Here is a 12,827-nt window from a genome sequence, read left to right as displayed (position 1 = left end):
TTTCAGCACCAACATGCGTTTATTCTTACAAAGGTTCTTTCGTTCTCTCTTCTAAAGCTCATGTTGCCCACTGTCTGCCGTTATTTCCTCCTCTCTCTAGCTCTCTCTCTCCCGTGTGTGTGTGTGTGTGTGTGTGTGTGTGTGTGTGTGTGTGTGTGTGTGTGTGTGTGTGTGTGAGAGAGAGAGAGAGAGAGAGAGAGAGAGAGAGAGAGAGAGAGAGAAGCTGTGCTCTCCAGGCGCCTCCTCCTCCTTCTCCAAACATGGCGCCGGCCCGCAGCTGTGCTGCCTCCCCGTCAGACGACGCAGAGAGGGAGAGAAAGAGAAGAAGAAGCGGGTAGAAACTCGCCCCAAAGTTTAGGAAAAAAACTTAATTTAAAACCAAGACTGCTTCGTGCTTTTTAAAGTACATCGGAGACTTTACGCGCCGCTTTTGGAGACGTTTACGCGTCAGGCTGTGCGCGTAACGGAAAGCCCACCTGTCCGACGAAGGTAGATTTCACTCCGTTTCTCGTAGGATGTGAGTCTTCCTGATTTTTGTGAAATAACGGAGCAGAGCGAGCAGGCAGCCGGGGGACTCGGGGTCAGAGCTGGCTCTGGTTAAAAACATGTGCAGCCCTGTGACCAACAGCAGCACAGAGGCTGTAGAGGAGTGAGTCTTTCCAGGGGACGGGGAAAAACGCAAAACAACGTTTCCACTCTTCCACGCTCAGAGGATGGATGGAGAACATTCTGCGCTGTCAGGAGTTGAGAGGGAGAGAGAGAGGCTCCCACCAATTTACAACAGCTCCCCTCCTGCTGTAAGAAACCCGCCTTTTATCTTTATCTATTCCACAACAGAGCGATCCCTGTCATCCCTTTCTGTTTGTTGTACAGAAAACATGTTTCACGTGCTACTGGTTGTTCTGGTGATAAGGAGGCATATTTGAAAAGTTATAAAAAAATAAGCAACGTTTGAACATTACAGGTAGAAATGTTAGACATCATTATCCCGTTTGAAAAAGACAATATATGAATTCAGGGTAAGGTTTTTCATGCATGTGCTTTAAAAAGCAAACCAATGACAGGTTTTTAGGAAGCATTCATCTTTGCAACTGGTGCAGGTTCAGGAACCGCACTGGGGTCTGTGTGCCCATACTGTTACATTCAGAACTGATTGTTTGAGTTTTACTGTGTAATAATAGATATCAGGCGTTTCGTGTTCTAAGAAATAATAAAAAAACGTTATGCAACACAATTAGAGCAAAGGATTTTACTGCAGGTCATCACTGCATGAGTCTCTCAGCGTGCATCTTTTTTAATGCAGTTTCACGTTCCACTTGATCCAAAATCATTTTGTAATAAGACAAAAATCTTCACTGTTTGTACTTCAGGAATCGGGTACATGGATTTGAACTTGTGTAAAGTCCCCTAAACTTCCTGAACAGATAGAAAAGTGACATTTAACAAAAAAAATAAATAAAAGACTGCACTTTTGTTGCTTTTTGGAAAAAGTGATGCCCCTGCCTTACATAATGATGCCTGACTCCAGCTCCCCAGCAGTGATGTAATCATTCGAACACAGAGCCGGGCGCTCGCCTCGCTTGTTGGGCTTTTCACCGGCGTTGTTTTCGGTTTGGTTCTCTGTGTCACTTTGGAGCAGACTGGCGGGCTCGCTGGCTGCTCGGTTGATGTCATCTACATTGTGTCAGGGAGCAGGAATGTGCAGATCAGAAGGTTCGGGGCTAATAAACAGTCTGTCACTGCTGAGACCCACTCTGTCTGGAAATGCCATAAAGTGGCCGCATGCGCTTTTTCTCTCCGGGGCTTTGGCCTGACTGATTCTGATTCTTCTTCAGAAGTTTTCTGGCTGCTTAGGCTCAGTGCGAGCTGAAAAGATTCAGGCTTCAAGTTTGGAGAAACAGCTCCTGGAGACAGTGGCTGCCATTGTTTTACCCACCAGTAAAAACAGACCAATTGAAGGCGGCTGGTGCTCCCTGTTTTTTTTTTTTTTTACCTGATCCAGAATTCTTGTTTCTGAGAGTTGCCCGATGATGAGAAAGCATGTTATTATCTGGAAGACTTTTTCCAGACCTCCAAGAGTTTGATGAGCTGATGGTCTGGTTACTTAAGTCAAGTAAAACCTGACTCAGCAGATTCATGACAAACATTTTTTTGGGTTTCAAGCTTTGATTGTTGGGTTCTGCTGTTTTTCTCTGAAAGTATTTCAACTGTGAGTTATTGCATATAAAATCAGCCAAATCTGAAATAAAGCCGGTTTAAAGGTTTTAATTCCTTGACTAAATAGAAACTCGACTTTTACATGTGTTACAAGTTGTTAGAATATGACTGTGTCACACACAGAAGATGAGCCTTGTGTTAATTGTTATATTGAGATTGAAATAAAAATAGTTTCTCTGAATTTTTTTTCATGTCACTGTGGGATGGTGCTTCAGGGTTTAGCACTGGGAGCTCACAGGTGGACGCTCCTCCTGTTCTCCCAGGTTTGTCCTGGAGCTGGCTTAGTTCTCGGCTCAGGGAATTGTTAAACGCTTTGCTTCCAGGTTTAAAAAAATCTTTGATAGACTTCCATTTATATGGTTCCACTCCACACAAACTTTCACAGTAGCATCTCTGTAGATATGCTGTAGCCCCATGGTTATATTTGAGCATTTCCATCATCCATCTGACGCCATCCACGATTATTTTGATGTTGGACAGTCTCCTTTGTCTTTGTTTAGCAGTTCAGCCGCTGGTAAGCAGCTAGCCCTGGCCCTTTATTCTTTCATGTTTTCTCTGTTGATCATTGCCATGGCAACATGTTTCAAGTACCTGCTGATTAGCCTATTAAGAAAAGCCTTGAAGCATAAATTAAGTGGCACAAGCTGAGTGCTATTTGATTTGAAGATGACTTTCCGAGAATGCCTTTGACAGACCTGGCTCGCGTTCATCTAATCCATCCATGATAATCCATAACCAGGGAATTCAGTTTAAAATGAATTACATGTGGATTTGAAGATGAGATTCCCAGTTTGGAGGAGAAAATAACTCCAAATATAAGAATGTTTATCAGACAGAAATGATTTTTTGTACAGATTGCCTGGGTGACATTCGTGTTTATCCACAGCAAACAGCCAGCGTGCTAACTGAATCTTCGCTGACAGCTCGCTAGAAATTGAAAGAGCAGCAGTGCTTCAGTGAGTGTGTCTGTGTTTGTGTTCATCTCAGCTTCAGACTAAACTCAGAACTCCACAGAAACTCTTGGTGTTCCCCTAGTTTCCCTTTAGTCCCCTGTCCAGGGTGACATCGGGGCTTTCCTTTGACTTTGAACACAACACGCCGGCTCTGAGATGAGCTTCAGGTTCTCTTTGAACACGCAGTGCACATCTGATTTCTGCATCTTAAAGAAAGAGCTCAACTTTATTTGCTTTGCCACTGCAGACAGCGCGTCCTCAGTATAAGCAGGACTGATCATCAGAGCACGTGACCCTGGTGTAACCTGCAGTGTTTCACGTCACTTTTTGGTATAATCTCAGCTCGCTTCACATCTCCAGCAAGGTGGTACTAAATAACGAGGCTCCTGGGAACTGTGCACGATTACTAAACCAAAAAAAAGAGCCAGGCAGTACTGGGCTACTCTATCAGTGGTTTGGGGAGTTTTTCTTCAGCCCCAGATATTGGCGCTTGGTGAAAAATCCTAACGGGACTAATGCTTGCTTTATTTTGCCATGACCGGTCTCCAAACTGATGCCAGACTTGTGGTGATGATGCTGATGATGATGCACCAGAATGAGCTCACTGATTCTGTGAGCCATCTCGGATAAATGTTGGCTGCTCATTGGAGCTGATTTCAGCCTAAATCAACCCAAACCAGCTGACTTGAACACAAGTTTAAATCTGGGATCCAGAGTCAGACTCACATCTGGTGCTGTGCTTCCAAAACTCAGCCAGATCTGGCATCATTAAGCCGTGCTTACTCAAACTTGATGAGGAATAATGTCTGTGTATTTGGAAACCATTTCTAACAGACTGTTGAGTCTTTGTGTTCAGGAAGCAGACTGTACATCAGCTGCAGGTCAATCTGCTGGATGAGATCGTGAACTGAAGCATCTATAGCTGGTGTAAAGACAGTGCTTCACGTTTATATACAGCATATTCGATCTGATTAGAGATGAGCAGCTGACAGAGGAGAGGCTGAGCAGAGTGTGTGAGACACAGTCAGACGCTGAGCTCTTCGTGGCGTGGTTTCTCTCTGGATGACAGCATTTCCTCTCAGACTAAATGACTGAGCAGAGCCGGACACGACGGAAATCACAAGACTGCTGCTAAAGCCGTTTAATTATTGTCAGATGTGAAGCGGGATCTAGTTATCGAGAAAACTTGAGCAGGAATGATTTGTTGACAGCCTCATTTCCTTGATTGAGTTGTTTATGCTGCACGCTTTCCCGGACATCACCTGTCAATCAGCTGGCGTGGGCAGGCCTGTGGCGATGATGAAAGAGTGAGTGATGTGGCTTCACTGGGAGAGGACTGTAATTATACACACATCACTTCTAAGGGAGTGATGCAGGAAAGCAGCTCTGCATGAAGAGAACGAAGAAGTTTACAGCGGCGCTTCGGGCTCTGTGAGGTCTTCAACACCGTGGCAGCATGTCGATATTTAGCATCTTAGTTTGGCTTTTTAGTGCACTAATTAGCACCATTTATAAAGCAAATATACTTATATACAGCATATATACCATATATACAGCAAACTGATGTCAGTGTCATTAATTTCATGAACATTTATCAATAAAAATGTTCTTAATGGAAACCAGCTGAGCTGATAAATGATAATAAATGCAAGTAAAAAATGTATAAAATATCTCAACAGTGTCGTTGTTGGTCACAGTTATGGGATGGTAATATGACAGTTCCAAATCAAACATGTTAGTTCAGACATCAACGTCAAGCTCAGCCACAATCCCAGCCCCTGAGATTTACTGGGATTGTGGCTGAGCGTGACAGTGCCAACCCACATCATGATGGCTCAGCTGATACCTTTCTACATATCACAAACTGCATGTCGGCTGTGTTACTTAGGCTGCTTTAGCTTGCCCGCAGTTCTTGCCCATCTGCCGGCTGCTTTGCAACCCACCTCCACCTTTAGCTTAAGATCGTTTTTGATTGTGGGCACAAAAGCAGTGACGAGCAGTCAGGCTTGCAGCGTTATAATTGTTTCCACTGTGGCCACAACGTTTTTCTCTGGAGTGCTCGTTTTGGCTCAACCCTGTTTTATTGGGGTCTGCTGCTAATTAAAGGGGAAAATAGGTCTAAAGGAACCTTTCAAAAGATTTAAGTAAATGCATATCAGTATCTGTTTTTAAAAACTTTTTAACACCAAATTGTCCTCTGAAGATATATAAGATAGAGTCCTTACAATAGGGACAAGATGACAAGAGACAGCAATACAAGCTACATTGTAGCCACAGCCACCCCTTTGCAGGCTGCAGGACACTGCTGCCAGGCCCTCTGACCACCACCAGTAGGCAACGGGTGAAGTGTCTTGCCCAAGGACACAATGACAGAGACTGTCCAAGCCGGGGCTCGACCTTTCGATTACAAGGCGAACTCCCAACTCTTGAGCCGTGATCGCCCCAATCTCCAAGAGAGATCTGCTGTGATTATTTGGATGTTAAATACTGGTTTTGTTGTCAAATAGCTGTATGAGTCTGAATGTAAGTTTGCAAAAAAATTCAAAATAAAAACATTCAATACTGAGGAAACATGTATATCCTGACTTTTGTGGAAATGTCCTTAAACAGCTGTAGTTAAAACACCAAATGTCAGGCTCGCAGAGTCTCAAGAAGAAAAGCCAACGAGTTAGAAAGCTGTGCATTAAACGCTTTTTGCAGAATTTCTCAACCTGTGGCGATTTAACGAACTCAGATGGAGCAACTGCTTTACTGCCTGCACTGAGTGAAATTTAAATGCACTTTAATTTGAAGTAATGAGAATCTTCTTCGACATGTGATTTATTGAATGATTTCAGTGTCTGCTTTTGTATTCCTGCATTAATTCTGGGTTTTCAAAAAGTGTTTGATCTGATTTGAGTGAAAAACCTGTTGCATCTCATTAACACTGTGGAACGTCTGAGCTGAGAGATGAGATGAAAGGGCACGTGTCGGCTCGTGTGTGTGTGTGTGTGTGTATCTGTTGTACTATTTGTATTCTGCGTGACGTGTGACACATAAGACTGCACATACACAAATGAGCCACAACATTAAAAGCACTGCTGGGTGAATCACCTTGTTACAATTCAGTGTGCATTAAGAAGACCTCCTAACTTTGAGCCTGTTCAAATGGACTAGTTATAAAAATTTGAACTACTACCCAGTTGTGATGAATGGGGAAACTATTCATAGAGGCCAGAGAGCATTTTTCTGTGTGTGTAAGACCGTAAACGTATGTATATCTACTGTGAAGTTGGGTAATTTTACGTTGGGGTCTATTGGGACTGACTTTGGAAGCAGCCTCAAGTGGACGTTAGAGGAACTGCAGCTACTGGCACTCCCACTTTGGCTTTGTTTTTCAGCCTGGAGGTTTCTGCATGAACGAAAGCACACCCCACGCATTACAGGCCTCACCCACAGCCCACAGGACTGTAAGCTGCCTCAGTAGCACAAGAGAGACACATACAAAATGAGACAGGTGGTTTTAATTATGTGGCTGATCGTCTATGCCATCATCGTAATCTGTTCTTTTTTTGAAAATGTAGCATGTACCTGACTGTTTTTCTGTTCTTTTTAGTGCTTTAGAGAAAATAACATGGAAAAACAACTGTGTGTGTGTGTGTGTGTGTGTGTGTGTGTGTGTGTGTGTGTGTGTGTGTGGGCTGTCGTCAGGGCTAAAAGGGCTAAAATTCTGTTCACAATATCCCTCAGGGTCTCATTTCTTTTGAAACTGATTCATTTTGAATGGATGATTAACTGTCTTCCCGTTCCATCACCTGAACACAACACTGCTGGTGCTGCTGCTGTGTGTGTGTGTGTGTGTATGTGTGTGTATGAGAGAGAGAGCGTGGTGTGTTTGCGGCTGTCATGAGCGGCTGCTGTGCATCTGTTGAACTCCCCACCTCCTCTTCCTTCCACCTCTCAAGCCTCCTCTACGATCTGTTCTCTCCATCTGTTCTTTCATTTCCATTTCTTCACTGACTTCCTGTCTCATATCCTCCTTCATTTTTCCCCACTTTCTCCCATCTTTTCTGCATTACTTCACTTTCCCTCACTTATCCTTCTTTCCTGCTCTCTCTTTTCAACATGCTTTCTCATCAATCTTCTCATCTTGTTACCACATTTTTCTCATTGCACTTGTGGTTCACAGACACCTAAAACTCATCAAATACCAAAAAGATTAGAAGTGTGATTCATCACAGAGAAGACTGAGTGAATATTAAGTTCATTCATTCGGTTCAGGTCATGTTGTCATTGTCTGTTCATGCAGCTGAAAACCTGATTTCATTTAGAGGTTCTGACTCAAGAGCTAGAGCACCACTAAGTGCTGGTTTCTTGGTGTTATGGGTGAAATCTGGGCTTAAAATGTTCACAATCGAGTTGAAGTCCTAACCTGGATCATCTAGAAGAGATAGAAAAAAGGAGAGAAGATGGAGGTTGTGTCTGGTTTTAAAGGGCTCCATAGTTCTGTTTTAGTTTGTATGTGATTGGATCTCGGAAAATAAACAGAGCTGGTTTTCCATAAAGTTTTGGAGTAAAGGTTTGTGTGTGTAGCTGAAGTCATGTCCGGTAGTCTCTCACTAAAGCTGGCATCTCCACTTTGATTCTTCACGTTTCTCTCAAGGTAGACTGGTGACGTTGATTATGGAGTTACAGACTGAAGCATTTGAGACTTCAGGACTTTGCAGCGGTTCAAAAAGATAAAACAAAGGAGGAGATAACTGGTCTGTTGTGCGTGCATGCAAAAAAACTTTCTTTCCACTCGTTTTCATGATCATGTTTTTGTGTGGTAGGGTTTGGGGCGAGGAGCCAAGCAGCCTTTTCCATCTCTGGGCACCTTCATCTCCACGCTCAGCCAGAGGAGGGACATGGCTGGACGTGGACTGGCTGGTGGCATCATGGGCAACTTGACCGGTAACCACGGACTCAGACACGGTGAGTTCAGACACAACTTATTATTATTTCAGCAAACAGAGTGGTTTTGCCCCTTTTCTGTCTTTCTTTGCACATCGAAAAAGGAAATTTAATCAAATTTCCCAAAATGCTGTCTCTATCCTCCATTCTGTGTTCGTGCCTTTGGTCCAGGACCAGATTAGAGCTTTGGCTTTCAGGAAATGACACCGGACTCGAGCTAGCATTCATAAAACATTATGAGTAAAAATACAAAATAATTTAAAAAACAGTTAAAAAAAACTCGATCCATCCATCTTCTTCCGCTTAGCAGGCTCGGGTCACGTGGGCAGCAGCCTAAGAAGAGAAGCCCAGACCTGCCTTATTGTGGTGGAGAGGTTTGTGTGTTGCAGGGATCCCAGGGGCTTTGTTGTCTGGGGGCTTTTGCCACCTGGCAGGGTCTCCCATGGCAAACTGGTCCTGAGTGAGGGACCAGACAAAGAGCGATTCAGAAGAACCCTATGAGTAGAACACCAAGGGAACAGTTCACCCTTCCCGGGATAGAGTTACCGGGGCCCCGCCCTGGAGTCAGGCCCGGGAAGGGGGCCGAACGCGAGCGTCTGGTGGCTGGGCCTTAGTCCATAGGGCCTGGGCACAGCCCGAAAAGGGGACACGGGCCCATCAGCAGCCAGGAGCGAATTAAAACTGTTTTGGCAAAATCTGCCTGTTGAAAGAACCTGACTGGAGAAGCACTGCTCTGTAAACCCAAACGCTAAAAGGATTTAAATAGGAGAATTATTTGGAGTTATTTGTTGCATTCTCCCTTTTTTCCATTGATTTTTTTTTACATTATTTTAAGCCAGACTTAAAAAAACGTGTAATGTGCATCTAAGTTACTGCAATAATGCTGAAGCGTTCCAGCAGAATTAGACTGTTGAGCTGTCATTGGGAAAACACAGACACACAACCATTCGCACTGCACCACTGTGCCGCAGACACTGTGACAACTGATTCATATTAATGAAAAATATTTGAACTGACATAATAAGAACTTTACCATAGACATCATACAGAGATCAAGAGATATGACACTCACAAACCCAAACGATGAAGATGGTGTGATGTTGTGAAACTATGTGCATGCACAGTTTGATGCTGCTGCTGCAAATGGAATAAAGTGTTTAAAACCTGATTTAGGGGCAAAGGTGCCAAACCTCTGAAGTGTTGGCATTGATATGAAAGGTTTGGCTTTTTAGATAGGATTAAGTTTTGAGACTTGCTTCCAGAAGCACTTTAAATATTTGATTACGTGCAAAATGCACTACTTTACTGCAAAAAACATTGAAACTCTTAGAGCTTTTGATGTTTAGGTTCTTCACCATAAAAGCAATTGTGAGGCTTCTCTGTGGTTTTAAATGTGTAGATGAAACACTTTGCCTTTAGCATCTTTAGTCAAATTGAACTTGTGGCTTTTTTACTTCTACTTGTGCAACAAGCTTTGCTCCGACTTCCTGTCGTCTGAATCGGCACTGCTTCATTCCAAAGCAGTAAAGCTGCTCAGTGTTTTGTAATATTGTTCGCCGCCTCTTTGCTCTCTTGGAAGCACCGATCCCCGTCCTCGTCTGCGATGTAATGATGTGTTACTTCCTCTGTTTACAGTGTGCTTGATGTATGCACTCACACTCTGTTTATGCTGCCTGCAAATGATGACATCGCTACTCTGAAATGAAAAGCTTTGAAAAGGAAGAAGAAGAGAAAAAGCTGTGCGGCTGTGGATTTCAACATCCCGCAGTGTGAGAAGATCAGACGCCTTCACTAATAACGAGACACTTACAGACATTTTTAAGGGGTGATTCAGATCTCAGCTGACTCACAGTTGAAGCTCAAGTCACTTAGACTCAAGAGCTGGAAACAAGTAATAATTACAAATGGTTTGTTCTCCTGCACGTGAAGCATTTTTGGGCAAGTGGCATAAAAAATGTGTTTAGATAAGGTTTTTAGTTTCTCTTATTAAATTAGCATTGCAGTTATCAGATTGCGAGCTTTTCTGCGTGGCTTTAATTATTTTTTCATTGTGAGTGTTTTGACGGTAAAGGGGATGCTGCTTCCTGTTAAAGGCGTGGTTGTTTTTAAATGCCGCGTGAGAACAGAGACCCGGCGGAGCACCCACCAGCCCACTTTGTCACCACGGCTACTGATGCCAGAATAATTATACAAACCTCCGCCCCAAATCAAAACCATATGAAAGTGAAAACCATCAAGACACACACATGAGATATTGTTGCATTCCTCGGGCCCGTTACAGTCGGCCAGCCTGCTGGATAATCACCACAATTTGCTACTTCATCTGTAACGTGTTACGGGTTTTTGTAGAGATTTGTCAAAATAAAAGTGGAGTTTGGTCTCAGAAGGAACACTGTTCCACTGCAGCGTGATATGACTCAATGCAGTAAATATATAAAATGGCTAAATTGGTTGAACGAAGTGCAAAAGTCTTGAACCACCACTATTTTCTTTGTATGTACTTCCGGTGAGCTTTCTCGTCATTTTTTAAAGTCGTCTTGAGTAACAGTTCTCGAGGCTTCTGCAGGTCTTTCAAAGTCCTTCTTTGGACTTTGGCTGCTTTTGTCACGGACCCGGTGCCGGGGACTCGGGGTTCGTGAACAGTGTGGACCTTTATTGTTATTAGTGTATTGGATGTATGTTTGCTGCACTGTGCTCTTGTGTTCCATGCTGGTGTGTGTGTGTGTGTGTGTGTGTGAGGCTGGAGGATGAAGGACAGCCACCTGCAGGCCTGATGGGTGTGGCCCTGCCAGCTGCTGGTCACGCCTAGCTTACCACACACCTGCTTCTGATCAGGATCGTCGGGGGAGCTACTTAACAGAGCGATGGAGCTTCCTCCGGCGCAGGATCGTTGAGTTAGACTCCATGTCAGTGTTTCTAGTGTTGTTAAAGTGTATGCCTGCCGGAGTTGGTGCCATAACGGCTGTGTCTGTGTTTTTCCCCAGGAGGACAGCGGAACACAGGACTGCAAGACACACGGGGTGTGTGAAGGCACAGGGGCAGAGAGCACGGGATACCAGCACTTGGGAGAAGACACGTCACGGGAGTCGAGGGAGCACTTTTGGAGATTTAATGTGTGGTGTACAATTACCTCACTGTAAATAAATCCACTGTTCATTCCATTAAGTCTGCGTTTTGGGTCCTTTCTCCTACATCCCCCACGGTCTGCCCTCCAGACCGTGACAGCTTTTGCACTCGTTTTCAGTCCCAGCCTGGTACGTGATCAGTTTCAGAGAAGTGTCTGTTGAAACAATCAGATATAAAAAGGTAGCTAACTTAACAGACAATATAGCAAAAAAATAAATAAAAAACAAATTTTAAATCGAATCTTTAGGAACTGTTTTACTTGTAGCCTCTGGCAAAAATACCTCATATGTTCCTATTTCTTTTGCTAAAAATATGAAAACTGTCAAAGATGTCACAGTGTGACTGAAACAACATTTTTGCACCAATGCGGTGATTTCCAAAGAACTTTAGCTGCCATGTCTCAGAATCCTTAAAAAAGTTGTGGAAACATATGTACATGGAAGACCAATGAAGAAGTTTACATATCCACTGGTGTTTGACTGCAGTGACTACTCTAGTTTTTAGCGCTTGACTTCATTTTTCTGCCCCAAAGGTTGCCACTTGATGCATGACTAAGTTAAACAGAATAAAAAAAATGCATAATTGTAATAAACAGTAGTCATGTAGCCATGTGCTCACACATAGAGCAGGTAACCAGCAATCATATTTTGCTGTGACGTGACTGAATAAGAAGCTATCACTGTGCAACTTGCCTCACAAACAAGGTGCACACATCATCTCCAGTCTGATGCTTGCTTTGTTCAGAAACCTCTGCAGCAATGAAAGCAGGATTGAATGGAAAGCACTTGAAAACACTTTGGGAAGATCTCTCTCACCCATCATCAAGAGACATCAAAGTAAACTCTGGAGAAAGAAAGAGAAGGAGGAAAAAGATGAATGTGACTCTTATGATCAAAAGGTGTCATGACAACGGATGCTTGTTGTTGTCAGCCCTGCGCTCAGTGATATACGAGCTGACAAAGCAATGATAATTAGGATGGTGAGGGACAGGGGAGTGAAGATGGAAGGTGAGATTTAACAATATGTTCTTCTCCTTATTGCAGCTTTGTTTCCTCTTTGATTATGAATTTCTGTCTGATTTCATTAATGAAACAACTAATTCCTTCATCGAGGAGAATTTCATGACAGAAATGGAGCATAATGAAAAAAAGAGCCAATTCAAATTTGGTTCCAATCCAGATAATTTTATTCAAAATAGTTAAATAGTCCTGGCTTTGGCAGACAAAGCACAATCTAAATGCTTTTGTAGTTGATTCATTTCATGGACCGTTTGCATGTTTGATATTCTTGATCCACAGAGGATGGCTTGTTCCTTTTCATCTTCCTTCACAATCACCATCAATACAAAGTTTACTTTTGATCAGCGGTTTGATCCATTGTCTGGAATGCTCTTTGGACAGTTTCATGGTTCAGAACGTCTTGTTTTGTGCGCAATCAGATACACACAGAGCAGCACAAGATGTTTGGACTGATGGAGAAAAGTAAAAGGTAAACCAGGTACTAAATCTTCAGCCAACACCGAACCAAACTGGCAGCCTGCTGACACAAGTGCACTCGGGGGGGGGGGGGGCATCTTTCACTGAGGCTGAGAAAATCACA

General features: G+C 43.4%; 1 protein-coding gene across 1 annotated transcript in view; it reads left to right on the top strand.

Annotated features, from left to right (window-relative positions):
- The first annotated feature begins 272 nt into the window (after positions 1-272).
- hectd2 (HECT domain containing 2) overlaps positions 273-12,827 on the top strand; it is a 58,521-nt gene continuing 45,966 nt past the window's right edge. The window contains exons 1-2 of the mRNA XM_086258726.1: positions 273-797; positions 7,982-8,123. Coding sequence (XP_086114852.1) covers positions 714-797; positions 7,982-8,123 — 226 coding nt within the window. The 5' untranslated portion in view covers positions 273-713. The remainder of the gene's footprint in view (positions 798-7,981; positions 8,124-12,827) is intronic.

The sequence above is a fragment of the Aulonocara sp. 'chitande type north' Nkhata Bay genome, linkage group LG13, assembly GCF_057382095.1.
Source record: "Aulonocara sp. 'chitande type north' Nkhata Bay isolate Kocher_YH1m ecotype deep benthic linkage group LG13, A_spYH_male_GT1.1, whole genome shotgun sequence".
Taxonomy (NCBI): Eukaryota; Metazoa; Chordata; class Actinopteri; order Cichliformes; family Cichlidae; genus Aulonocara; species Aulonocara sp. 'chitande type north' Nkhata Bay.
Note: the sequence above shows the minus strand (reverse complement) of the source record. Positions and strands in the feature narration are given on the sequence as shown.